The sequence below is a fragment of the Cinclus cinclus genome, chromosome 21, assembly GCF_963662255.1.
Source record: "Cinclus cinclus chromosome 21, bCinCin1.1, whole genome shotgun sequence".
Taxonomy (NCBI): Eukaryota; Metazoa; Chordata; class Aves; order Passeriformes; family Cinclidae; genus Cinclus; species Cinclus cinclus.
In genome coordinates, this window is record NC_085066.1 from 2061823 (window position 1) to 2086714 (window position 24892).

A 24892-nucleotide genomic window follows, 5' to 3' on the forward strand; every position below is an offset into this window, starting at 1 on the left:
GACCAGCAGTATCCACCACATGCCTCAACCCATGTCTTTCAGGATCCTATCCACACAGATCTCCTCCAGAGCTCACCTGAACTGACCTAGGCCATCTCTTTCTTATCTCAGTCTTGCTCCACAGCAGTTTCCCTCACTTCTCCAAACAGCATCACTTCCTTCACAGTGTGCTAACACACCCCCTGACCCTTGTCCAACAGCACGGAGCTGAGCTATGCTTCAGGCTCAGAAGGGAACCCCTTTCCCTCACCACCCTGACAGCTCTGCTGCTCCACACCCTCCTCTCCCACCGTGGTCCTCAAACAGCCCCCATACTCCAGCTGTCCCTGCACCTTTTCACACCCAGCCACACCTCAATGCCTTCCACAATCCAACTCTAATGCCCTAGGACCACAATCCTCTTTATTCCCCTCCCCCGAACAAAGTGCCCTTCCCTTCCTCTTTCTCCAAGGAGCTCCTGCAAAGCCCCAGAAGACCCTGACCCACTGTAACACCACAAGTAACTCCATCCATTTTCCTGCACCCCTTGCTGTGAGGATCATGCCCCTGTTCTCACGTCCAGCACCCTGCAGCCCCAACAGCTGGCTCCACAGCTGCTCTCCATCGCAGCCTGACCTGCCTTCACTGCTCCACCTGCCAGGAAGTGGGGGGAGAAAGGAGAGAAAAGGGAACAGGAATCATCTTCCCAGAAAGTGACCTCTGAACCTCAGATGAAGAATGACCTTGATTACCCTGGATTTTGAGATCACCTAGCTGAACTTCTGGCTTATGGCCTCCTGAAGGAAGCCTGAACAGATACTTCCATCAGAAAATAGGAAGCACTGTATTGTCTTAATATCAACCACTCTACCATATAGATTATTTTCTAGGTTAAGCAGAGAAACAGCAAGCAAAAAGGGGATTGAAAGCCTGTTACTATCTTGTTTTGTTGCAATGTTGTGAACTACCTGTCTTCTCATCATTACAGAAAGCAGTTGCTTAAGGATGCTCGGAAAATGAGTGCTTAATGTAAAAAGAAAAATAGCTACCAATACTTATTTAAAAGAAATACAGTGCAATAGTTCCCCCTACTGACAGCACAAAATCACATTACTAATCAATGCTGTTTCCTGGGTGGTCCTCAAATTACTAATTTGCTGTCCTGATGCGGTCCACATAAGCTAACCAGCCTGCTACGCTTGCTGAAACCTAAAGAACAGGTCCGAGCAGAGACTTAGTCCTAAGCCACGGCAGCAGGCGTTCAGGTTGAACATCAGGAAGAATCCTTTCACGGAAAGGGTGGCTGAGCATTGGAATGGACTGCCCAGGGAAATGGTGGAGCCACCATTCCTGGAAGCGTCGAATAAACAAATTGACTGGGGGTCTTACGTTGATACTTGGCCAAATGTTAGACTCGATGTTCTTGGAGGTGTCGTCCACCCTCTATGATTCTAAGCCGCAAGACGCTTTGTTCTGCTGGCCACCTCCTCCAAGAACTGCTCCTCGCCTTTTCACTGCCCTTCGCTGCCCAGAGCCCGGGCAGTGGGGACACGAGCACCGCCAAAGCTTTTGGGGGAACAGCAGAACCCTGAACCCCCAGCGACTCAGCCCTCCGCCCTTACAGCACGAACGGGAAGGATTTTGTAAACTTTCAGCTTCCCGAAGACCAACAGCTCCCTGCACGCCCTGAGCTTTGCCCAGGTAAGTGTCGGAGCGGCCGCAGCCGGCGGCGGAGCCGGGCCGGGGCTGACGCACGGGAAGGCGCTGCCGGGGGCGGGCGCGGCCGCTCAAAACCCGCGGGGCGGCGGCGGCGGCAGCGGCGGAGCTCGGCCGGAGAGGCACAGGCAAGTGGGGAGGGGGAGAGGGGAGAGGGGAGAGGGGAGAGGGGAGAGGGGAGAGGGGAGAGGGGAGAGGGGAGAGGGGAGAGGGGAGCAGCGCACCGAGGGGCGCGGGCGGATGCGACGGGACGGGACGGGACGGGATGTGATGGGACGGGACGGGACGGGATGTGATGGGACGGGACGGGACGGGACGGGACGGGACGGGACGGGATGGGATGTGATGGGACGGGACGGGACGGGACGGGACGGGATGTGATGGGACGGGACGGGATGTGATGGGATGGGACGTGATGGGACGGAACGGGACGGGACGTGATGGGACGGGACGGGATGGGATGCTGCGGGATGCAGTGGGATGCGACGGGATGCGATGGGATGGGATGCAGTGGGATGGGACAGGATGCGATGGGATGCAGTGGGATGGGACAAGATGAGATGGGATGGGATGCAGTGGGATGGGACAGGATGCGATGGGATGCAGTGGGATGAGACAGGATGAGATGGGATGGGACGGGATGCGATGGGATGGGATGCAGTGGGATGGGACAGGATGCGATGGGATGCAGTGGGATGGGACAAGATGAGATGGGATGGGATGCAGTGGGATGGGACAGGATGCGATGGGATGCAGTGGGATGAGACAGGATGAGATGGGATGGGACGGGATGCGATGGGATGGGATGCAGTGGGATGGGACAGGATGCGATGGGATGCAATGGGATGGGACAAAATGAGATGGGATGGGACGGGATGCGATGGGATGCAGTGGGATGAGACAGGATGAGATGGGATGGGACGGGATGCGATGGGATGGGATGCGATGGGATGCAGTGGGATGAGACAGGATGCAGTGGGATGGGACAGGATGAGATGGGATGGGACGGGATGCAATGGGATGGGATGCAGTGGGATGCGACGGGATGCGCACCCGCCCTCGGCACGGGCACGTTCCCGGTGGGAATGGGCTCCAGGGCAAGCCCGAGAAGCGGGGCTGGTCTGCGCTGCCCGGAGTGCGGCTCCATCCCCGCCGACACGCAGTAACAGGGCGGAGCGGGGTGTAAGGGACATTAATGATCACGTTCTTCCAACACCCTGTGGTGGGCAGGGGTAACTTGCACTCCACCGGGTTGCTCAGATCCCCATCCAACCTGGCTTCGAACGCCTCCAGGGATGGGGCATCCGCAACTCGGCTGGGCTACCTGTGCCAGTGCCTCGCCACCCTCACAGGGAAGAACATTTTTCCAATGTTTTCCAGCTTTTTTCAACCTATTCTCAGTCTGAGCCCATTCCCTCTGTCCTCTCACTACGTGCTCCTGTACACGGCGTTGCCCCATCTTTCCTGAAAACTTTCACTCAGTTCCCTTCAGGGGAATGAAGCTACAACTACACCATGAGCTACAACTGCCCGACCTTCTCAGCTGTCCCTGCAAAGTCCTTTGGGCAAAGGGAACATGGGCTGTACAGAGCACATCACAAAAATCCCAGGGGCAATCCCTACCCAGACACTTTGCAATAGTTTATGCACGTGAGCATCTCTGCAACTTGCATGGCAGGTCGAAGGGGGATGCAGGCTGTACAAAGTCTTTTTTTGTTTGTTTGTTTCTTTGGGGGGGGATGTTGTTTTACTTTAGATAAAAATATTAAATTTTCTTGCTAATCTCGTTGGGATATAATAATCACCAGAATTCACTAGCAATTACAATAAAAACTCCCACCAAAAATGAACAGACTTTAAAATCTGGGTTGTTTTTTTTTTTTTTCCTAAGTGTGGGTTCAGAAAAAAAGCTACAGTCAGACTCAGTGATCCTGGAGGTCCCTTCCAAACCTTAACAACTCTCTGATTTTATTCTATAAATTATTAATGCATTACAATTTGATTCCTTGTATGCATCACCAGAAATAAGGTTTGGGATTCTTTGCAACTGTCAATACAGCAACACAGACACTGAAACACTCCAGTACCTAGGTCCTCCTCAGCAATTTAAAGAAACAAAGTAAATATTCAGGAAATTTTTTTTTTTCTCTCAGAATGGAAGTAATAAAGAGGAGGGAAATGTCACTGGGCACATTTCCACTGATGTTATATATGGTGTCCTTCATACCACACACAAAATCATCCTGTCAGCCTTCCTTGAGAAACTAAAGCCTGTCACTTTTACTTTTGCATGAGTAAGAGCTCAGGACTCCATTAAGCCTTGAAATAATACTTTTTTTTTTTCTTCTGACTTTAAAAAATGCAAAATTAAAGACTACAGCATTAAACATATGATGTCCTTATTTGAAATTGCTGACATTCTGAAACTACGATTCAGAACTGGAAATAGAAAAGCTGCATATAAAAAGGTCAGCTTTCTACAGAAATGTCCATTTTGATGAAATCTTATTTTTTTTCTTCAGCAAAAAATTCTATCAAATATTTCTATCATAGTTTGTTGGCCTACTTCAGACTTAAGCCTCTGAAAGTATTTTGTATCTTTAGTTAAGATGAAATGGAAGACCACCTCTGGTATGGGATCAGGGCAGAGCCCACTGATGTCAGCCCTAGGACTGAGATCCCAGGGCTCATCAAACAGAATTCTATTTAATTAAAATTTAAAGTAGAGATGATGTACTAGATTTAGGTTGTAAAGCAGTACTCTCCCAACAGGAAATGTGGGGCTTTAGGAACAGCACACTGTGATGACTTTAGGGGGAAATTGAGAGGTACGAATTCACCAAGAAGAGAGAAAAATCATTGCTTTCCACTACCCTTCAATAAGAATAGTTCTACCAGGGTTTGAAGTGTCCAGTCCTAAACTACTTCTCTTGATGAGAGATGGTGTGTAGATTTTGCCACTTTAAAAGCATCACAAAGTATCTGAAAAAATTTACATCAAGGAAGGGAACTGACAGAGGTGCCCATTCAAGTGTAAGACCCAGGACTTCTTTAATGGCCTTGCTCACTTTTCTCCCTCTTCCTTTTATCTGACCAAATTTACTCAAGTACCACTTGCTTCGAAAGACAGAATAAAATGTCCAAGTATATAAGAGCTACGATGAAAAGAACCAATTTATGCAGTTTGGACTAGTAATTCGTTTTTCAATTGCAAACATGTATAATTCCTTTCTTTTGTAGTATGTCCCAATGGAGTCAAGTTCAACAACTGGAAATAAAGTTTTTGGAGCAGGTAGACCAGTTCTACGATGATAACTTCCCCATGGAAATCCGGCACCTATTAGCACAGTGGATAGAGAGCCAGGACTGGTAGGATTTCATTCATTCTGTCTCCTAGCATTCCAATCACCAACAATTCTTTTGTTTGCTGGCAGGCTTCAGGGTGCTCATTTACAAACTGTGCAGGTACCTACACTCCAATAATACAATTCCACTAGTTATGGATTTAGCCATTTAAACTTAAGGAATATTGGGAGGTGGAGTTTCACATTTGAGCTTGCTCCTAAACAAAATCCAATAAAGATGGATTTTTTTAAAATAATGCAAGTTAATTTTCAATGGAAATGTTATACATTTACCTGTTACAGCACAAAATTATTCACTTGTCCAAAACTGCACTTAAAGCTGGATAATTCTGGGGAACAAGCCAGCTGTTTACAGGAACTATTCTCTAGGAGGTCAATTTATGCACAAATTTGGATTCAATTCACTTAAGAGTTACCTTAAGAAAATTTCAAACTAATTGCAAAAAAGAAAAAAAAAAAATAGTCTTTGTTAGTCATATCAGAAAGAGACATCTGAATTTTTCAAGCTAAATCCACAGGACTATTGGAAGACTATTGTGCAGGGGTGGAAAAATCTACTAAGGAACATAATCTTTGTTTTTTGGCTTCATATTTATGGGGCTGTGGCAACACGAGTAACATTAAATCTCCTTTCTGCCAGACGTGGAGTTAGCAGGTGTAGCTCAAACAGGCACCTGCTGTTTGTGAGGCAAGGAGAGGTTATCCCAAGGACAAGGATGCCATGCTGTCCAAACTTTTCCTCCTCAGTTTTGCTCACTTAATGCTGTGGTCCTGCACATATCAAGCTGTACCACAAACAGCAGAACCAGTAAAGCCTGGCTTTGTCTGTGCTTGTGTCCTGTGTCCCCTACGTACCCTTCACCAGCAGCCTCAGAGTCTTCCTCTCTCCCCAAATAGTTTGGCTGGGGGAAGGCTCATCTGCTGCCTGGCCATCTGGTGTTGCCTCCTGGAGCAAGTTATTGCTGCCGTTTTCCTCAGTGGAGGTGCTAATTTGGATTCCTTTCTTCTACCAATCTGCCAGATTGACGTGAAATTTGTAAGAACATTCCATCTTTTGGACTTCAAGCCTGTTGCCAGCTTTGTCTGAAACTGGGCAGCAAATTCAGAAATTATATCTGTGTGACTGAGTGAGAGGGACAGTTTGCATAAGCCCCATTTCCTCTGACAAGTGAGCTGGAAGTATTTAAATATTCACTGGACCAGAGACTAGAAAACTGTGGTTGTCACCTCTGGCTGACTCTACTGTCTGTGCTACCGCCTCACCCTTTTTAGATGTTCATATCTATAGGAATATATATAGATAAAAACCACCAAAAAAACCAAAAATCATTATTCACAAGCTCTGACTATATGCAATATAGTATCACCATATACTTATACTATACCATATAATTATATATACCATGTATATATACACCATATACCATATTACCATATAATATCACCGTATACTTAAAGGGTTTTTTGCTGCCTGGATTTCTGAATAGATTATCATCTTCTGTACTGCTAGACTGACACATCATACAACATCATAAATGTGCATTACTGTTGTTCGTTGGTTCTTCAGGGAGGCTGCAGCCAACAACGAAGCCATGGCAATGATCCTTTTACAGAATTTGATAATACAAGTGGATGAACAGCTGGACCGAGTTTCACAGGAGAAGAATCTGCTTTTGATACACAACCTGAAAAGAGTCAGGAAGCTGCTGCAGGTGGGTCATTACTTCACGTGACAAATTGCACTGCACACTCTTCCTGGTCTCTGCAGGCAGAGCTCGAGCCCTGCTGAGTGCAGTTTGTTCCAATGCCCAGCTCAGAGATTCCCTGACTGCCACAGATTCCCAGCAGCTGAGGAAGACTGAGCCTTCAACAAGATAATTCCAAATAACGATTCCACTGTCTTTCTGTGGAACAATAATTCCTATTTCAATGCATGCAGCTTGGATACAAATGCTGGGACTTCTTAGCTCTGTGCATATCTGTGTTCCACTGAGCTCTTAAAAATAGCACTGTACAGTGCTTATAGATGCTCCTGTTTATTACAAATGTAATTACCACCTTTCAGACACCTACAGATTTTAAACTAGGGAATAAAATACATGCTTGGGGCTTAAGGCAGCACCATGAAAAAGGAACCCTTGTAAATCATTAGCATGCTCATTGTTTTAGGCTTTTCTGGGATTATTTGTTATGAATTACTTAAAGGATTTACCATTAGGCTTCTGCAGAGTTTTATTTCTTTTGACTGGCTGAATGTTTCTCTAATAATTGTTTATCTAAGGCAAGGATTCTCATAGTTTCACTTCATTAGTCACCTACTTCCCGACATCTATCTGTCTTCTGCATAAAGCAGATATTTTTCAACTCAAAGCCATTGAGTTTAATGAAAGTTTGGGGGTTTTTCTCTTCTTTGATGGTGTTTTCCATAAGTAGTTAAAAGATAATTACATTGCTTGCCAAACACTTTCTTTATTTGAGACATAGGTACATACAAACACACCGGCCTGGAAAATCTTAGCAGGACTTCATCAATTACTTTGTTCTCTTTAAGGCTCTGTCTTTCTACTCTTTATCCCTAAAGGGGGCCTCTTAAAAATATGACACAATTTCCATCCCTATTGCTTGTTCATCCTATGTTATGCAAGCAGCATCCTGTAATTTAAAAATAAAGTAACTTTTTGTTTCTTTTCTGGGTTTTGGAGCAGCACTTTTCATAATTTCAGTGCTCTTCAAACACCATATTTACTCAGCTGCAGAAATCCTGTTGTTTCTGTAATAATCTTGGCACATTTTACCACAAAGCTGTATCACCTTAGTAAAGGATTCTTCCCCAGAGATTCTTCCCCCAGATTCTTCCCCAAATGTGTGGAAAGAGCATTTCAGGCCAAGCAGTTGCACTGGTGTATTCCTGGCTTAAAAGACAGTACATTTATGATTGTACCATCACAACATGCACAGGCAGAAAGACTAGAACATATTTATATACAAGCTCTACAAAATTAAAGCCTCTCATTGTTCTTCCTTCTGCTCTTTGCCCCATTTATTTTATTCTAATTTTTTTTACCAAAACTTGAAGCGTGAGCTCTGTGTGCTCTGCCAAACTGGGCACACCAAACCAAGCAATCTGGTGAATTCACTTGAGTTCATGTAATAATCAGTGTGAAAATGGCCTGAATGTAAACCCTTTCTTTCAAGTGCTGTCACATTCGGAAATTACATCATGATGTGCTTCAGGAAGAGCACAAGAGGAGGGGAGTTTTAAGTGATTTGTGATTAAATGATTTCTCAGGTGTCTGAGTCACAATTCCAGAACAAGCCAAAATGCTCAGGCATCCCCATTACAGCTGAACAGTGTTATGAACTCCTTGAGAGGACATGTGTGATAGTGGAATTGTACTGCTTATAAAATGGGACATTAATCTTGAGCGTTGCACTAGAATGTTTCTAGGTGAGGAAAAAAAACCCCAAAGCCCAGCAGCTCTCCCCATTATTAATAATGCTGACCTTTCTTCATTTCATCAAGACAGCACATAACCTGAATTTAGAAAAAAAAAGCTATCCAGCCACTTTCAAAATACACACATAAACCACCAAAAACTGGATGGCACTTCCACTGTTGGAGCTTTTCCTGATGTCAAACACTACCACCCACAGTCTGTATTCTGATTTCCAAAAATAATTAGAATAGGCTGGAGTAGGACAAGGTCCTTGCAATGTTTGATATCAACCTATTTTTGGATAGGCTGTTGTCTTAAATCTGTGACACCAGAATTTTTGACTTCTGTGTAAAACAGTACGTTACAACTTTTAAAGTATAGGACATGGAAGATAAATGTATGGGCTGTAGAGCTGCACAGGTAGTCTCCTGCTGCAGCTGTTAAAATTATTTCTTCACTGATTAGATATGAACAGCAGTAAAGAAATGCTATAGCAGCTGAAATCAGCTGACAGCCTGCTCTTGTTATCAACTGTCAAGAGTTAGTGATGGACTGTACATGACACACAGCATGGACACTGTGTTCTGTCACGTTCTGACCTTTGAGGACACAAATTATCTAATTATGGGTCTAATCTTTTGTTAATGCATCACTGGTTGCATTTTATTGCTAAATATATGAGAAGAGTGGAAGCAGGCATTTGGCTTCCCACCCACAACTGGAAGCCCTTGCAGATACCTGACTCTTGAGCTAGTTTGTGGCAGGTTCATGAGACAGCACCAGAAGAACATGACTGATGTACAGAGAAGAATGCCACGGTCCTTTGTGTCCCTACATACCACCAAGGAAAGGGGAGGCTGGAACCATACACTGCAAAACTAATGAGATTTTTCACTGATGAAAGAAAGACTTGGTTCCTAAATAGGGGAGGAAGCTGCTTTTGTAAACATCTCTTCCTCTCTGGTGACTCTGTGAACAGTGTTGGTTTGACTTTCTCTGAAGGTTATTTACCAGGAGCCCACCTTTATCTCTGCTTTGCTCTCTAGTGCGAGCACTTCTTTGAAATTTCACAGTTCCCTCCTCTTCCTTCCCCCCTGAACCACACACAGATGCACAGACCCATGTGCATTGTACACACAAAGCTGTCCAACCTCAGTACACAATCTGAGTACAACATTTGTTCATTATTTTGAGCCAAATTGTGTTACCCTATTGAGTAATACTTGACAAGATAGATAATTTTAAATAGTGCTGGGAACCAGCACTTATCACTATGTACACAGCACAGTATGTTGAGTTGTGGTAAAGGTTCCTAAATGCTATGACAGTAGCAATAATAAAGAAAAATTCAATTAGAGAACACACAAAAGCTATTCAAAAGCAACCTGCAGTTCTTGACAAAACACAGATTGAGAGACTAACATTTAATCAGAAATACAACTGGATGGTTAGTGAAAGGCAGCCTTAGAAGAGGAAGCAATGCACACTTCATAAGTGGCCTGTGCAGTTATTTTCTAGACAGACAAAGACTCTTTAGGATCAAGATTTCCTAGTGCTGTTACTGAGTCTAGAGAACATTATTTCTAGGAGTCTCCAGCACCACAGCCAAGCACACCTCACCTAAAAGATCTCTCTAAGATTTTTGTTATGACGTTGAGAAAAATCTTCTATTCTGACTGTTTACTGGTACATCTTTACACAAATATGTTAGCTGTTTGTAGTAATTTTGTTGAGACGGACACAATTGGCACCATCACCAGTCCCTTATTAAAAACTTCTCATGCCTTCTTTCAGTGGATTTCTCTCAGGCAACGCTGACTCCTTTCCTCATTATCTGCTCCACACAGCTCTGGCTCCTTCCCTCTGCAAGTTTCCTTCTCTCCTCTGTCCACGGCAGGCTAACCCAACCTGTCCCTGCCCAGCCACCTACCCCTGGCTGTCCCTCACACAGCATCTTCTTACCTCGTCTGTCCCTTGCAGCACCACATGTCCCTTCCTCCTCACAGCACAGCCAGCAGCCCCCATCCCAAACTGCAGCAGGCTCTGGATCCCAAACTCCAGCTCACCCTGGAGCAGCTGTCCCACTCTTCTGTAACCCCATCCTCGCTGGGCAGGCAAGGCTGTCTGCAGTGCTCAGCAATCAGTGCAGCTCTGATTCACTGAGGGAAACTGCCTTCTGCACCGTCCTTTCAACAGTTGTTCTGTGGAAATAAGATGGAAATAGTGAAAGAAGAGAGAATTTGCCTGCCTCAGTCACAATACAAAGTTTTGGACAACCTTGAGGGTTGTGAAGGGCAAAGAGTAGAAATCCAAGCAGGAAGGTGGGTCTGCCTGGCACCCCTGCTTTTAGAACACGGGGACTGTCCCTATTCTCTCACCATTAGAGAAATAATTATGGAATATGGCATTCCTGCTTAGACTGCTTGCATTTCCAAAATTATCTGCAGGCAGAAAATAAACACTGACCAGGAAATATGTAATTTGAAAAAGTTGTAAGCACTTGAAAATAGTGTTGAGAAACTTAGCTAAGCAGCTGTGGTCACTGCTAGCTCTCTGTAAATTGCTTCTCTATTTCTTGCTTTCATTGAAACATCTCTTCTTCTTGATATTAATCTGGTATAAATACTGTGTTAAAATCAGGGTCAGCATTTTTGGTTAAAATCCTTCATATTTGCTTCGTACATTATTATTACTTCTCCAGTCAGTAAATTGGATTCCTTTTTACAGCAGAGCAGTCTTTTGTTGCTGTGCTTTTCAGTGGGAGACAGAATAGCACAGCCACTTTCTAAGGTTAAATTCTCTGTCCATCTTCCTAGAGAGCTCCTGCTTCCCCCAGCAGCAGTCTTGGAAAGGGATGAGGGAGAAAATGTTCAGAGGCAGTGGAGGAAAGAGCTCTGCTTATAGTTCTTTCTCCTTCTTGAAATCTAGATGGAGAAAAGCAAAGCGGATTAGTCACAAGGAGATGGTTTGTGCTGTTGTTATGACAACAAAATGTAAAGGGCAGATGCTCAGCTTTGAAGAACTGCCTAGCACTTCTAGGAACCAAATTGCAGATGTAAGAGTCTGCATGACCCTGGCCCATGGACAGTTACATCCCAGTTTGCAGAAGGGACATTTTTACATGGACATTTTTACATGACAGTGCTCCTGTCCCTGCCGTAGGCCCCTGTGTGATACACGGCTGGATTTAGTGCACAGAGACTCTCATGCAGGACAGGCACCGTCCACATTCCTGACTCACATGCCAAAATCCTGGGCTGGGGGAGAGCAGCCAGGTTGCAGTGAAGGAAGCCAGGGCAGGGGAGGCTCAGAGGAGCCTGGGAATCAGAGATGGGCTCCGTGCCCCAGCGTCCCACTGCTCCATTTAGGAATGATGCTGGTGGGCACCTGCATCATTGTCCGTCCCCAGGATGTCCTGCCCCACACACACTCCAAGCTGGAAACCTGGAACACTCCTCAGGTGCTTGCTAGACAAGAAGTGGCTGTGTGGAATGCAGCCTGGCCCAAGTGTGGGTTCAGATGAGCTCTCAGGAGGAGCCACTGCCTGTGCTGTGCTCTGTGACAGGTCAGGACAGCCCCATCAGGACAAAAGCAGAAATTCCCAGAATTATCCTACTCATAATTGAAGCCCTTATTTATGCTCTAGTCTCAAGATAACTTCTGAAAGCAATCCCTTCTCATTAATGGCAGCATGCATCTGTGTCACTTCTCTGTTTATGGTATTCAGGGTGAAATCTGATTACATAAATCTTCCTTTATAAAAGTGAAATAACAGATTTCAGGAATAAAAAGGGCTGTTCTGCTCATTTACCATTGAAGCCTGAGTTAATGAGTATACTGTGTGCTCTGGGGAACAATTTGCTGTAAATTATGTATATTCATGAAATTCATTTAATTCTCACAGCAGATTCTCCAGTACTGGTGAACTTTACCAATTCCCCAGCCCTGCTAGAGCCTAAGATGAGGGCAGGGAGGGTGGGTAATGGGATTATGCCTGAATGGGCAGGTCTGTGGGCACACACAGCATTAACACCTTGGGGTCTGTTTGCAAAGGGAGAGGTCAGGCAGGAGCACCAGATCTGTCGATTCACACCAACCAGTTATATAAAAACAAGATTTTGGAAGTTCTAGTAAGTAGTTGGGAAATAGTTCTTTAGTTACATTACTTTATCCTACATGGCTCTGGCTGTTTTTTATGGAACACCTTCTGAAAGTATCTTCTGTCATCTAAAACAACATCTATTAGGGCACTTTTTTTTCCATGTAAAATTCACCATTTCTATGTAGTACAAACAAATACATCTTTACATGATGCTGCTTAAAACAGTAACACAGCAGTGCCTTGCTGATCCTGTGTCATGTTCCTGGTTATACTGCCCAGTTTGTTTTCATCTCCAGAGAGAACTAAGTGAACATATAAAGGCTCCTCAGCTCAAGTGACTGTTTACAAAAACCTCTGTACCAGAAAGGAACATGCAGGATGAATCCTAAGATTATTTATTTCAGTACATCAAAGAAAGGGGACAAAACAGCATTAGATCTGACACAGACCATTCCAGTTGGTGCTGACAAACAATTCTAATAAGCCCTGTGCTGAGAAACAGTTGCAAAAAGTGGAAACAGCCACTGATGTTTAAGTTGCAGTTTCCTGTCAAAGCTTACAAAAGGGTGAGAATGGAACAAAATAGAGAAAGTTCCTAATAAACCACAGAAGATCCATTTCAAAATGTTATTTACACGTATTTAGCACTCACGTAGCCTGCCAGATCAACAGCTCAACAGGTTAAAGTGGGAAGTGAGTTTTGAACCAGCGTGTCCTGCTGTCTGACACAGCTCAGGCTGTATTAGACTGCTCCCTGTGAGTTTTTCAGTACAACCATTAAAGCTGTTTACAGAAAATTTTGGTGTGCAAATGGGAAACCCCAGACAGAAATCTGTTTGCTGAAGCAGCTAGGTGTCTGCTCCCAGCAACTGCAGCCTCAGCTAATAAAGGTTTTTAAAAATTGTTGGTACAAGACTGGAAAAGGTTACTTGTTACAGGTAAAGTCCTTTGGGGTTTATAGGTGTTATTCAAAGAAGGCAACTCTTAAAGTTTATAAATGTTTCAGTTTGTTTTTGTTGGAATGAAAAAGAGTTAACTTGCAGACAGATGTAAAAATACAAGCAAACTAAATAACCTCTTGTGGGCTTTGTTCATTCTGAAGTATTAAGAGCCCAGTTGCACTTGAACATCTGCCTGAGAGATTAGTTAATAATACTCAAGCCTCTGTGCCCAGAAGAGGAGGAGGATGTGGGGACCAGTCCTCTCTGTCCTCTGATGTTTTACCCCTTTTCATAGGGAACATGGTATTTTTTTATTTACTTTCAAATAAATCTCATTTAAACAAGAAGTTATTTATTCTCAAATAAATATCAAATAAGAAGCATCACTATGTTATTCACCCCTCCCTATCCGTACAGTTCCACTGTCTGATGATGATTTCTACAGAAATATATTTTCTGTAGCTGTCTCTTACCCTACCTGCTGAGAAATCTGCTCTTTCTGTAGATTATTCCTTGAGTGGTTTTAGTGGCTGCTTGGAGGGATTCAGCAGTGGAATTAGAGGGGTGGAGAAAAAGACCTCTGCCTTCACAGCTCATTCACTGTGCTTTTACAGCTTTGCCTATTGCAGTTTAGTTGCACATGCCCTAAAAAAAAAAAAAAAATAGGATCATCTGGAAGTTATTCATCATACACTGTGAGAAAACTGTGAGAGTAGATGGATGTGTATTAGGAGTTCCCACACATCACAGGAGGTTTCTAAAACAATGAGGTTGCCTTTCTCTCACATATTTTAAGAGGGACAAGGGGAAAACTAAAAATAAAAGTACAAGAGCAGTCTATACAGATAGTGTCACAGGTACTTCCTCTTAAAGACCGAGATAAAACAGAGGCATCTTTCTAGCAGAAGATTTTTTTTAGTAAAAATACTGCCTGTTTAAGCACAAGCTTTCAAAAAAATGCCAAGCACTTAATCTTCATCAGGCTAACAAAAGGACTGATTCTATCTTTTTATTCTGCTGTTGTCTTCATGAGACTTTCTGCCTGGATGCTTGAACAAAGGTAGAACACAAATCAAGGCAAAGTGTTATTTGTCATATTTGAAGGTGAAAACGGGAAATATGTATGCACAGCTACGCCTTCCCTCCCACACTTTCTAGATACACAACTAAGCCAAATCTTCTTTCTTTCAAAAAAACAAAATTATAGACAGAAGGGGTTTTTCTCCCTGTTCTGTGTTTTATGAAAGATGAGATTATTTGCTTATCCAGAAAGATGCTGAGTATCAGACTTAGTAAAGTAATCATATCACAAGTGAGCAATTTATTTTAAAATGTCATAATATGTATTTTAAAGTATCTCCATGGCCTTGCAGCTTACAGAATCAAACCTTGCATCTCCCCAGCCACTGTTTTAAAATCTGGGTAAAGGACATAAACTATGCACGTTATAAAGTAAAAACTGGTTTTGCAGAAATGCTTCCTTTTTTTTTTTTCCTCCATGATCTAGTAAGATACTGGCACAACAGATGTCCCTGGAGTAGAAAGAATGAAGGTTGTGTGGCAGTAGGAAGGTTTTCTCCAAGGAAATGTCCTCAGCATTTGCAGAAAATTGTCACCTGTTCAGAATGAAAGTTCAAGTTCCCCCTGTTTGCTTAAATTTAGCATCATGCTGGTAGTTCTTGAGAAGAATCCAGTCTAAATAAGATCATTTGTTGTTTGTTGTAAGTCATGGCATGGAAAGACCTCATTGGAACAGAAGAGAAGAGAAATAAAACCTCTAAGAACAGCAAAATTACAGTAATGTTAGCAGATATTTTGATTTGAAAGAAGAAAAGCAAATCTTCAATTTCTCTGTGTTGGTATTTGTCAAAAGAAAAATACAAATTTTCTCCTTACATATTTAAATTTTTAAATACATATCTGAATAATCCACACTTCTTCCTCTTCTAGCTGCTAGTGTTTATCTCATTCTAAGTTAGGATTCCCCCATCTCAAGCCATTTTTGGTTAAAATTCCTTAATTTTCCAACTTATACTACTCTTTTGCTGATAGAAGATAATTTTCAATTAATCATTCAGAAATCAAGGTCATGTTGGGCAATTTCTGTCCTCAGCTAAAGACAAAATGGAAGGGCAGAGCAACAAGAGCTGGCAATAAGTGAATAATAAGGGGATACCTAGCAGTGCATTCCAAAGTGTAATTACAGCCAAGCAGTATAAAACACAGGCAGAAAATTTTTAGTGTTATTATTTTTCCAGAGTCGAAAACATGACTATTGTGACTTTCAGTAGCTTGTTATTCAATAAATTGCAATTCTTGAGAGATTACAATTGAGATGTTACAATTGATTTATTAATTTATGACTGATGAGTTGCAATCCATCTGCAAAAGGGGCTTCTCCAGGAGCACAGGTGGCAGCTCTCTGTTGACTTTCTTGGCAAATACTCAAACTGAATGAAGCTGAAGGGGCACCAGCCTGGCATAAGTATGGGAATCACTACAGACCCAGCTTGTTTCTACAGCTTTATGGGTTAGAGAAGAAAGAAGGGGCAGGGGGAAGTGAATTTTCACTCCCTTTCTTGATTCAGATGGTTTTCTGTTAATGAAACAAAGAAAAGGAGAGAAAGAAAGAGTTCTTGAGAGTTTTGCATATGAATCGTGTCTAGAAATGCTAGGAAAGCCCCTAGTAACCGGCATCCTTTGTGGGGAATTTTAACACATCCCACCATCAGAATTTTTTTAAGAGCCTCTTCTACATAAACGCATTTTTCCAGCTCCAAGAGAGGATATTTACCTCTTCTTGACTTGGTTAAATAGCTTTTTTTTGGCTCCTTTAAAGCCTTGCAGTGCTGAAATTCTGCTGGGCAGTGATAAGCTGGGACTAAGCTAAGCCTCACAGGTAAGGTGCAAAGCCCGAGGCTTTGTAGCTTCAGGTACCAATGAAAGGCATGGCCACTCACTGGCCATCTAGGGGGAGGCTGAAACCCAGTTTTACTACCAAAAGGAACTAACAGCCACAAGCAGAAATTAACAGAGGAATTAATATGCCCATCAGTGGATTTACACCAGCGGCAGATTTCTCCCCACAGCTTTCATCCCAAGCCTTATAAGTAAGAGGACTTTTCCCCCTCTAATCAAGGTACAGATGGATGAGACAGGTTTAGTGATAACAGCTGAAACAGGGCAGGACTGTTCCCCCATCCCAGCTTCACACGTGCTCGTCCCGAACAGCAAATTGATCCTTTGCTGAGCAGTTTCAGTCCACCAAAGAGCAGAAAACCCAGTCAGTAAAAAAAAAAAAAGCGTGAGTCATTTCCATCCCAGTTAGCAACCTGGACTGGCTCCCTAAGGAGTCAGGCACTGGGCTGGAGCACAGCCAGGAGCACAACCACTCTTGGCAGCAGCTAATTTGCCCTGGTTGTTGCTGTTGGAGCTCAGTTCCACATGACACCCCAGTCAATCCTTTGCAGGAAGATCACAGCCATTTCCCACGTTTCTGCAGTCCCTTCCCAAAGCTACATCCTGACACTGCAGAGAGAAAGATTGGATGTACACCCAATAAAGGGGACTGTGGTTGTATTACTGGACCTGAAGTGCACTGGTGTTGAAGGAAGCTGTTAGCTACTGTCCTTACAGCCATGGAGCTGTCAGGGAGAAATGTGCAGTGACAGATCCTTGGCACTGTTATTTGACATGGAAATCAGCAGTGTGTCCTGAATCCAGTCTCCTCTGACTGCCCAGGAAGGGGCAGGCAGGGAGGGAGTGCTTGGTGTTTCATCTGAGGCAGCCTGTGCTCTGGGGCAGTATTACTCACCACTTCTTGTTTACAGAGAAGCTGCTAAAACCAGTCAGCTTCCTAACTCCTATTCCTCGGGGTAATTGATACAGGTGGTGGCTGGAGCCAAGTACCATCTTGAACTGCCTTTAAGGAGATCAAAGGAGGCACAGCACTGTGGCTGCTCTGGGTGTGCACTGGTTGCACTGTGGGCCATGTGCTTTTCCTGTCCTGAAAAGACTTCAGAAACCATAGAAACAAAAGTTTCGTTTCATTGCTAACAATGCCAGGGCAGTCAAAGCTTGCTTGGAAGGGAATTTGGTACCTTGGTTATTTAGCTTCAAGAGTCCTGCATCTTTCACCTTAGTCCAAACCTGGAACCACAGTACACGTGGTATTTAATACCAAGCAGCTCGGACCAAGTTGCCATGATCAAAACTACCATTTTTAATATGGTATTTCTTTACTTTGCAACTGAAGTCAAAACGTATTTCAGATTACACATTTTGTGCAAGAGCTCACGGAAATGTGTAGTGAAAAGCACTAGAAAGATATGCTTAATGCCATGGTACTTGTTGCATACAGAAGCAATGTGTTCACATTTTTGTCAGATGCATTCACACCCTTGTGTCTAACAAAACAATTGTTATGAGATATCAAAGGAAGATATGGCACCAATTAAAGTATGTATAAACTTATTGTGCCACGTTCAGAGACAGCTAGAATAAAAGAGTGGCAGGGAGATATGATGAAAATAAAGACTAATAATAAGGAGGAGAAAATAGAGTAAGTCCAGAATTGGAAACTACATAGAAAAAGAAATTAAATGGATTCACTCTGATGAATGGACAAATATTATAAGCACTGAATGAAGGGTATCTGAATGAATGATACTGAATGAAAGGCATGAAGGTTACTGAGAAACACTGAATGAATACATCACAGTAAAGGAAGCTGCTTGAGAGTCCTCGATCATTCCAATTTGATAAGTACAGCATAAGCCAATATTAGTTCAAATTGTTCCCAGTCCGCAGTCACGCATCAGCAAATCAGCATTTTGTTTATGGTGGTGTAAAAATACAGATTTGTTGGGTTCTTTGGCTTGGGACAAAAAGCTACTTATTTCTTCATCTCAGGTACATTATTTTTTGAAAGAGAAAAATTGTTCATAGACATTAAAATTTAAGTCTTCTGCTTTATGCTGAGGAAGCTTTCCTGCCTGCATCATTACCATATTGATATGCTTACAAACTTTTTTGTTGGCAGAAGTGCTACATGCTAAGCAGCAACATCCTATTGAAAATCGAAGACGTGATAAAATCGTGCCCAGAATAGGCTGACAGGAAAGCCCTTTCAAAACAGCTGTGTTAGCAGGGGAGCAATTTGATCTTCAAATGATATACATCTCGGAATTGTATCTTTATAATCTCTGTGGAACATTGTTAAGAATATTTTATGACAGTGATGCTGCCCTGAAAGGCTGAACCAGCACATGGAAAGGGGAGTCTTTTCCACCCACACCAATCTGTAGCCCATAGATGCTCATACATCATTCTTGCTTGTGATTTCCAGAGGGACATCCTGAATTCTGGAAATTTTTTTTTGAGTTGTATTTACTTGTGCTTGCAGGGCAAATATCATGGTAATCCCATGCATATAGCAGTGATCATCTCAAACTGCTTAAGGGAAGAAAGAAGAATATTGGCTGCAGCCAGCATGCCTGTGCAGGTAATGAATTGCATTTCATTAATCTGCTCCATGTTAATCTGCTCACATGCTTTTCAGACCAAATCCTGTCCCCTCATTCCATTGAAGTGATTTGTGTGCACTAGGGCCTGCCAAATGTTGCCCTTTAAACTCACATTTGAACTTCATTAGTGGCTCTTCTGATGGAAACATTGCTATGAGGGACTTCCATGTCACAGCTAATCTTCAAAGACTTTAATCTGTAGGAAAGGTTTTAAAGAGATTATTCTTTGCAAAACAGATGTGTGTATTTTAAATTATGCAATGCATTAATTCATATTAACTACGGAATGTAAAAGACATCCCATCAAATATTTTATAGAGTTATTGATGATTTTTATGTTGTTTGGAGAAAAAATACTTCTAGTTACATATGAAACTTACTTTGGGGAAATTGTTACAAGATTAAAATGCAGAGAGAATTTTTATGACAAACGTGTTCTAGTTCATCACTTATGGATACAATATATATTCCTATATGAGTCTTGTGCCATGGATCTTTTTAAAACAACTAATAATCTATGTTTAATCTATTAGATGTTTAGCATCTGTAGTATACCCACACCTTTTCATCTCTTGGATTTCAAAGTTAAAGCTGCATGTTTTTCAAATGTGTAGAACTAAACATGTCTGTGTGTTTACAGCAATCTCCAGATGGTTGAACACTGGCTTTGGAATTCCCTCTCTGCTGGAACTTGCAGTACAGCTCCTATCACCTATTGTTATTGTTATTGTTATTATTATTATTATTATTATTATTACTCAGCCACCAATTATCTGTTCAATGTGTTCCAGGGGCCGCTGGAAAAGTCTCTACAGAGCTCAGTGGTTTCAGAACGTCAGAGAAATGTAGAACACAAAGTATCAGCCATCAAGAACAGTGCTCAGGTACCTTTTTTGTCCTGTGTGCTGTCTCTGCCCACATGACTTTCCTGCAGACACACCTGTACTATCTTTATTCTGGGTAGCACGATGACTTCTGCCAACAGACACACCATGCACTTTCCAATACTCCAAGGACATCTGGCCAGACTGACAAGTCAGGACACATCTGGATCCTCAGTGTGACAGCTCCCTATTTTAAAGCTATCCCGCTCATCCCTACGTGAGTTGCAGGCAGACCACGGAGTGCAGTAAGAGCATCCCTACAGTCTCTAAAAAGATGTGAGGTTCAGAAAATGTATTTTTGCATCTTCACCTCCTTTAGCTGGGTCAGCAGTCGCTTAATCTTCACGACCCCTGAGTCATGTACCGAGATGAAGGCTACGTGACGTAATTACGTGGTTTGGAGATGTGAGGGGACAAGAACACTGGGAGCTGATGGAAACCACTCTCCAGGAGTTTCTCATGCCATTGCAGGGCAGAGCTGGCCCGAGTCAAACCTGTAGCTACGTCCCAGAGACTTTGAAAGCTCAGAGAATACCTGCCCGTTCAGTTCAAGGCAGGATAAGGATTCAGAGCACACACGGCTTTTTTTTTGCTATGCCAGCCCCACTTTCAGCTTTCAATGTAGAAACTGTATTTTAAATACTGTGCATATGTAGTTGTTCAAGAGTAACACTTCTGGTATACTGGAAAGAGATCCTAGTAGCATTATCTCATCAGTGTCTCCTTCCACAGAGAAGAGGGGTTAGAGAGATCAAACCCTTAGAAGGATAAAGTAGTTTTAAAAGAATGCAATTCTAGGTCTCTATCTACACATAAAGTTGTAAGATAAGAGTTGCAGAGCAGACAAAGAAGCAGCCTTGTCATGCTGCTCCTTCTGCCTGCGTGGGGAAGCACAGCCACCCCAAAGGACCAGTGAAAATGAGAACATTTTCTAGATAGCATGGTTTTGGGGTTTTTACATAGGTAATTAAGTTGAATGCAGAAATTAGCCAGCTCCTCGTGCATGTAATTTCACACTTTACACGTATAATTTAAAACTTTAGTCTCCAAAATAAAGAGTATACCAAAATGGCTAATTGTGTGTGGGCTCATTTAGCAAACAAGTTTCTGTATTTTCACAGATACTTAATGTGTATGTATATCTTAGGGAACTAAAAAGGATTGTTTATGAGTTGTTGGCAAAATCAAGGCTTCCTATAAACAGCACAGAAATAGACCTTTGAAGTACAACAGATAATTTCCTACAGTTTTATTTTCCTTCTTTTGATGGGGTTTTTCGAATTATCATTGATTGGTTACCAGAAAACATCTTCAGTATTTTTTTACAGCACATATGAAAAGAAAGCTGCAAAATTCCAAAGCAGCAAAAATGTTTCATTTCTTTATCCAAATTCTTAAGACATACTGTAAATAAATTCTGTGAGCCGTACTCCTGTGTCTGACTCCACCTTTTTTGGCTTTGTACATCCCAATTCAATTTCCATTTAAGTAAATGCAAAATTATCCATTTGTCCTGCTTTAAAGTTTCAAGAAGAGAGTAACATTATTGGCATAACAATTTCATTTTAGCTCAGGCTAACCCAATCATTCTTACTTTCCACTATGTCATTGCACTAGTAAACTAGAAGGGATAAGCTGAATCAACCACTGCCAGCTGCAGGGTAGAGAATAATATCTGACTTTCTAAACAATATTTACTTTCTAAAGTAAAATAAACCTGTAGCTATAAATGTGTATTTATTATTCAATCATACTTTTTAAATTTTACAAGATAGTAGAACAAGGGTTCCCATAACTGTTCAGGGGTTTTCAAATGGAAAGAAAGGAAAATACTACATTGTACATTTGTTCATTTCTTTCCTGGGAAAGATGACTGACCAAGATGTGAAATACTTGGAAGACTTGCAAGAGGAGTTTGACTTCAGGTATAAAACAATACAGAGCTTAGGTAAGAGTTTTTATAATAATTTTTAGATTTCCTAGGGGGCTTCAGGGGGTTTTGTGCATTACTTAAGTAATATATGTAAACACAAAAATGGATCTTTGGTTTATATAAGGTTATAGTCCTGAAACATAAACATCTTTTGGGGTTAAGAGGGTAAGGAGGATCATGTTAAGAAAGTGTAATTATTTCCTATGGCTAAACTGCCTAACGTCATATAAAGTAGTACATTTCTTAATTTAAAGACCCTATTTTCAATATCCTCACCTTTTATATGGCCCTTCTCTGGGAGAATGTGGAAGTGACTCTTATTTCCCAGAGTCATGCAAAACAGATTCTTCTCACCTCTAACTTGGCTTTCTGTTTTTTTTTTTTGACCACAGTGGTGATAATCAGCTGGTAAGCACTCTGAATTCATGTTTGACCAGCCTGGCATGGCTGAGATCTGCACGTGGCAACAGTGCTTGCATGATCTCTTTCAGAAAAGAAACTGGGGTCTGCTTGTGTCTGCTCAGATATCTTTATATTATCTTCTTTGAACATGCAAAAGATATTGGCCTTGAAACATCGAAGTCCTTAAGCACATCAATCCTAAATGTTGAAGGCTGGATTCAACACAGCCCTCAAGAGACTTGCCAGGGTTCAATGAGCTGCTAGTCATCAGGCCAATCCTAATTACTGACCACACAGATACATGAAAGCTGCCCCACTTGCAAGATAAAACATGCTGACAATAAATGACTTTCAGGGCTCAAAATTTTGCTTCTCTGCTCCAGCACAGGCAGGTTACAGTGTGTGGGAGCAATTGCTGGGGCCGAGCTGGTGCTGGTTACTTGCCTGCCTCTACTGAAACATCTACCCTAACTCAATAAGAAGGCGTCAATCCAGAGTTTAGCAGGCACGAAGTCGGCACCAATTCCTTTTTTGAATGTAGCGTGAAAGATGCAAAAGGTCGGGGAAAGTAAGGGTGGGAAAGAGCTGCATGTGAAAGAGCATGGGTGAGCCTGGGGACTCTTGAAACTGGTGCATGATCCAGAGAAGGACAAATGTTAGAGAGAGGGGGAAATGCCCGGTGATCAGTGCTCCTGGCTGCTGAAATTCCCCTGGTGATGAACACTTCATCACTGCTCCGAATGCCTCTCAGCCAGACATTGCAATTCACATTGAGTCCAACGAGCTTTAGCCTAACTGCTGACACCACGAGCATCTTTGTGTGTACAGATCAATCACTGATCCAAGCCAGATGTACATAACACACAGGAATATGCACAGGGATGAGAAATTTAGAGAACTCTGGGTATCATCTCTATGTTTTCTGGCTTTCCCACATACACAGCTACAAACAGGATCCATAAAACCTTACCTTATGTTAAACTTTTACTAAAGCTAGTCCTTTCAAATTAAATATGCTGTTATATCATCTCCCGATGTCCACAGTTTATTTTTTCCACTACTTCACGTTGCAGTCTGGTCATGGCTTGTTTTCCTCTTCTCCCCTTATAAACAGGCAAATGCACCCACACACATATTTATACTAATTTCTTTTCGTCCCCTGCAGAGCAGAACGACAAAAACAGCGCCCTCATTAAACAGGAAATGTTGGCGTTGCAGGAGATGCTCAATACTTTAGACTACAAGAGAAAGGTTAGTGACAATGTTCTATCATTTGTGGTTAATCTGCTTTCTCCCCTTATTCCCACACCAAATACTCAAATGCGTATGTGTGCCTTTCTTAATTTTCATCTCAAAAGAACAGACTAATTTCACAGGAGTTAAAAATTTGCCAAATGTTTGGGTGGGTCAGGGTGATTTTGACAAGAAGTTAGGGTGATTTTGACTGGAAGTTAAAAAATTGACAATTAAGTAACAGGTCAGTCAAGGATATGGTTTTGCACACCTTAAGAGTGAAGCAATTTGTTTGCATCCATGGGGGGCTACTGTTATGATTAAATCAAGTAAACAAAAAAAAAAAACCAAAAAGCATTTTATATGATGCAAAACAAAAGCAGAACGTTTTTAACTCAACAGAGCTTGCAAGTATCAAAACCTTGGGGATATTATGCCCACAAAGAATGCAACAGTCTTCCCTCCTATCCTCCCAAAAAAAAAAAAAAATTTACTGAAGAAGACTTCATAGAGATTCAGGATTAATGTACAATGGTTGATGAGTCCTGTCACGCAAACAATAGGATTTAAGCAGGGTTACTTTCAGAATAATTTTTAAAAAATGTAATAAGCGCTTCATGATAATGGGTGAATTTTGCAGCTGTTGCCCGTGGTCAGTTAGTGACACCTTTCCTATTTTCCAGGAAGTGCTCAGTAAGATAGGCCGTGTGATCCATGAGATCGATATGCTGATGAGCAACCTGCTGACCGAGGAGCTGCTGGACTGGAAGAGGCGGCAGCAGATCGCCTGCATCGGGGGGCCCCTCCATGGAGGGCTCGACCAGCTCCAGAACTGGTAAACCTGCCCTGACCTCGCGTTTCCACTGAAAACCACAGGAAGTCTGCTGCACTTGAAATGATCATTCCTTCAGATCAGTTGCAACAGCAGCAAATTCACCAGCAGCTAAGAAAGTAAAAAAGTAAAAGGTGCTAACTAAAAGCAACGTTCGTTATTCAGAATTAGCGCTGCGGCGAAGAATGGCTACGGCTGTTCAGAATTAGCGCTACTGCCTTGTGGCAGTCACTAATTTTTGGGTTTGACAGTTCCTCCAGACACATGAGCTATACTCTCTTGGGAGTTTTGCTTGAGTAAGAATGGTGCTGACTGAGTTTGTCATTAAAGGCAGTGGGAGTTGTGTCTAGGCAGGACCTGGGTAGAGGCTTTATGCTTTGACTCACTCCTCCAGACTTCACACTGTGCAGGGATTGAATAGCAGTAGTCTCTGTGGTGGCAACTCTGAAGTGACTGCAAATAAAAAGAAAATAGCACTATATTTAAAAGATATCATACCCAGACAATGTCAGCACAACATCATGGTCATTACTCCTGCATCAA

At 42.4% G+C, this 24892-nt stretch overlaps 1 protein-coding gene across 1 annotated transcript in view; it reads left to right on the forward strand.

Annotated features, from left to right (window-relative positions):
* The first annotated feature begins 4936 nt into the window (after positions 1-4936).
* The window catches only part of STAT4 (signal transducer and activator of transcription 4), a 34446-nt gene continuing 14490 nt past the window's right edge, over positions 4937-24892 (forward strand). Inside the window, exons 1-7 of the mRNA XM_062506762.1 lie at positions 4937-5064; positions 6628-6772; positions 18945-19043; positions 19857-19949; positions 21819-21897; positions 23450-23535; positions 24201-24352. Of these exons, the coding sequence (XP_062362746.1) occupies positions 4937-5064; positions 6628-6772; positions 18945-19043; positions 19857-19949; positions 21819-21897; positions 23450-23535; positions 24201-24352 (782 nt within the window). The remainder of the gene's footprint in view (positions 5065-6627; positions 6773-18944; positions 19044-19856; positions 19950-21818; positions 21898-23449; positions 23536-24200; positions 24353-24892) is intronic.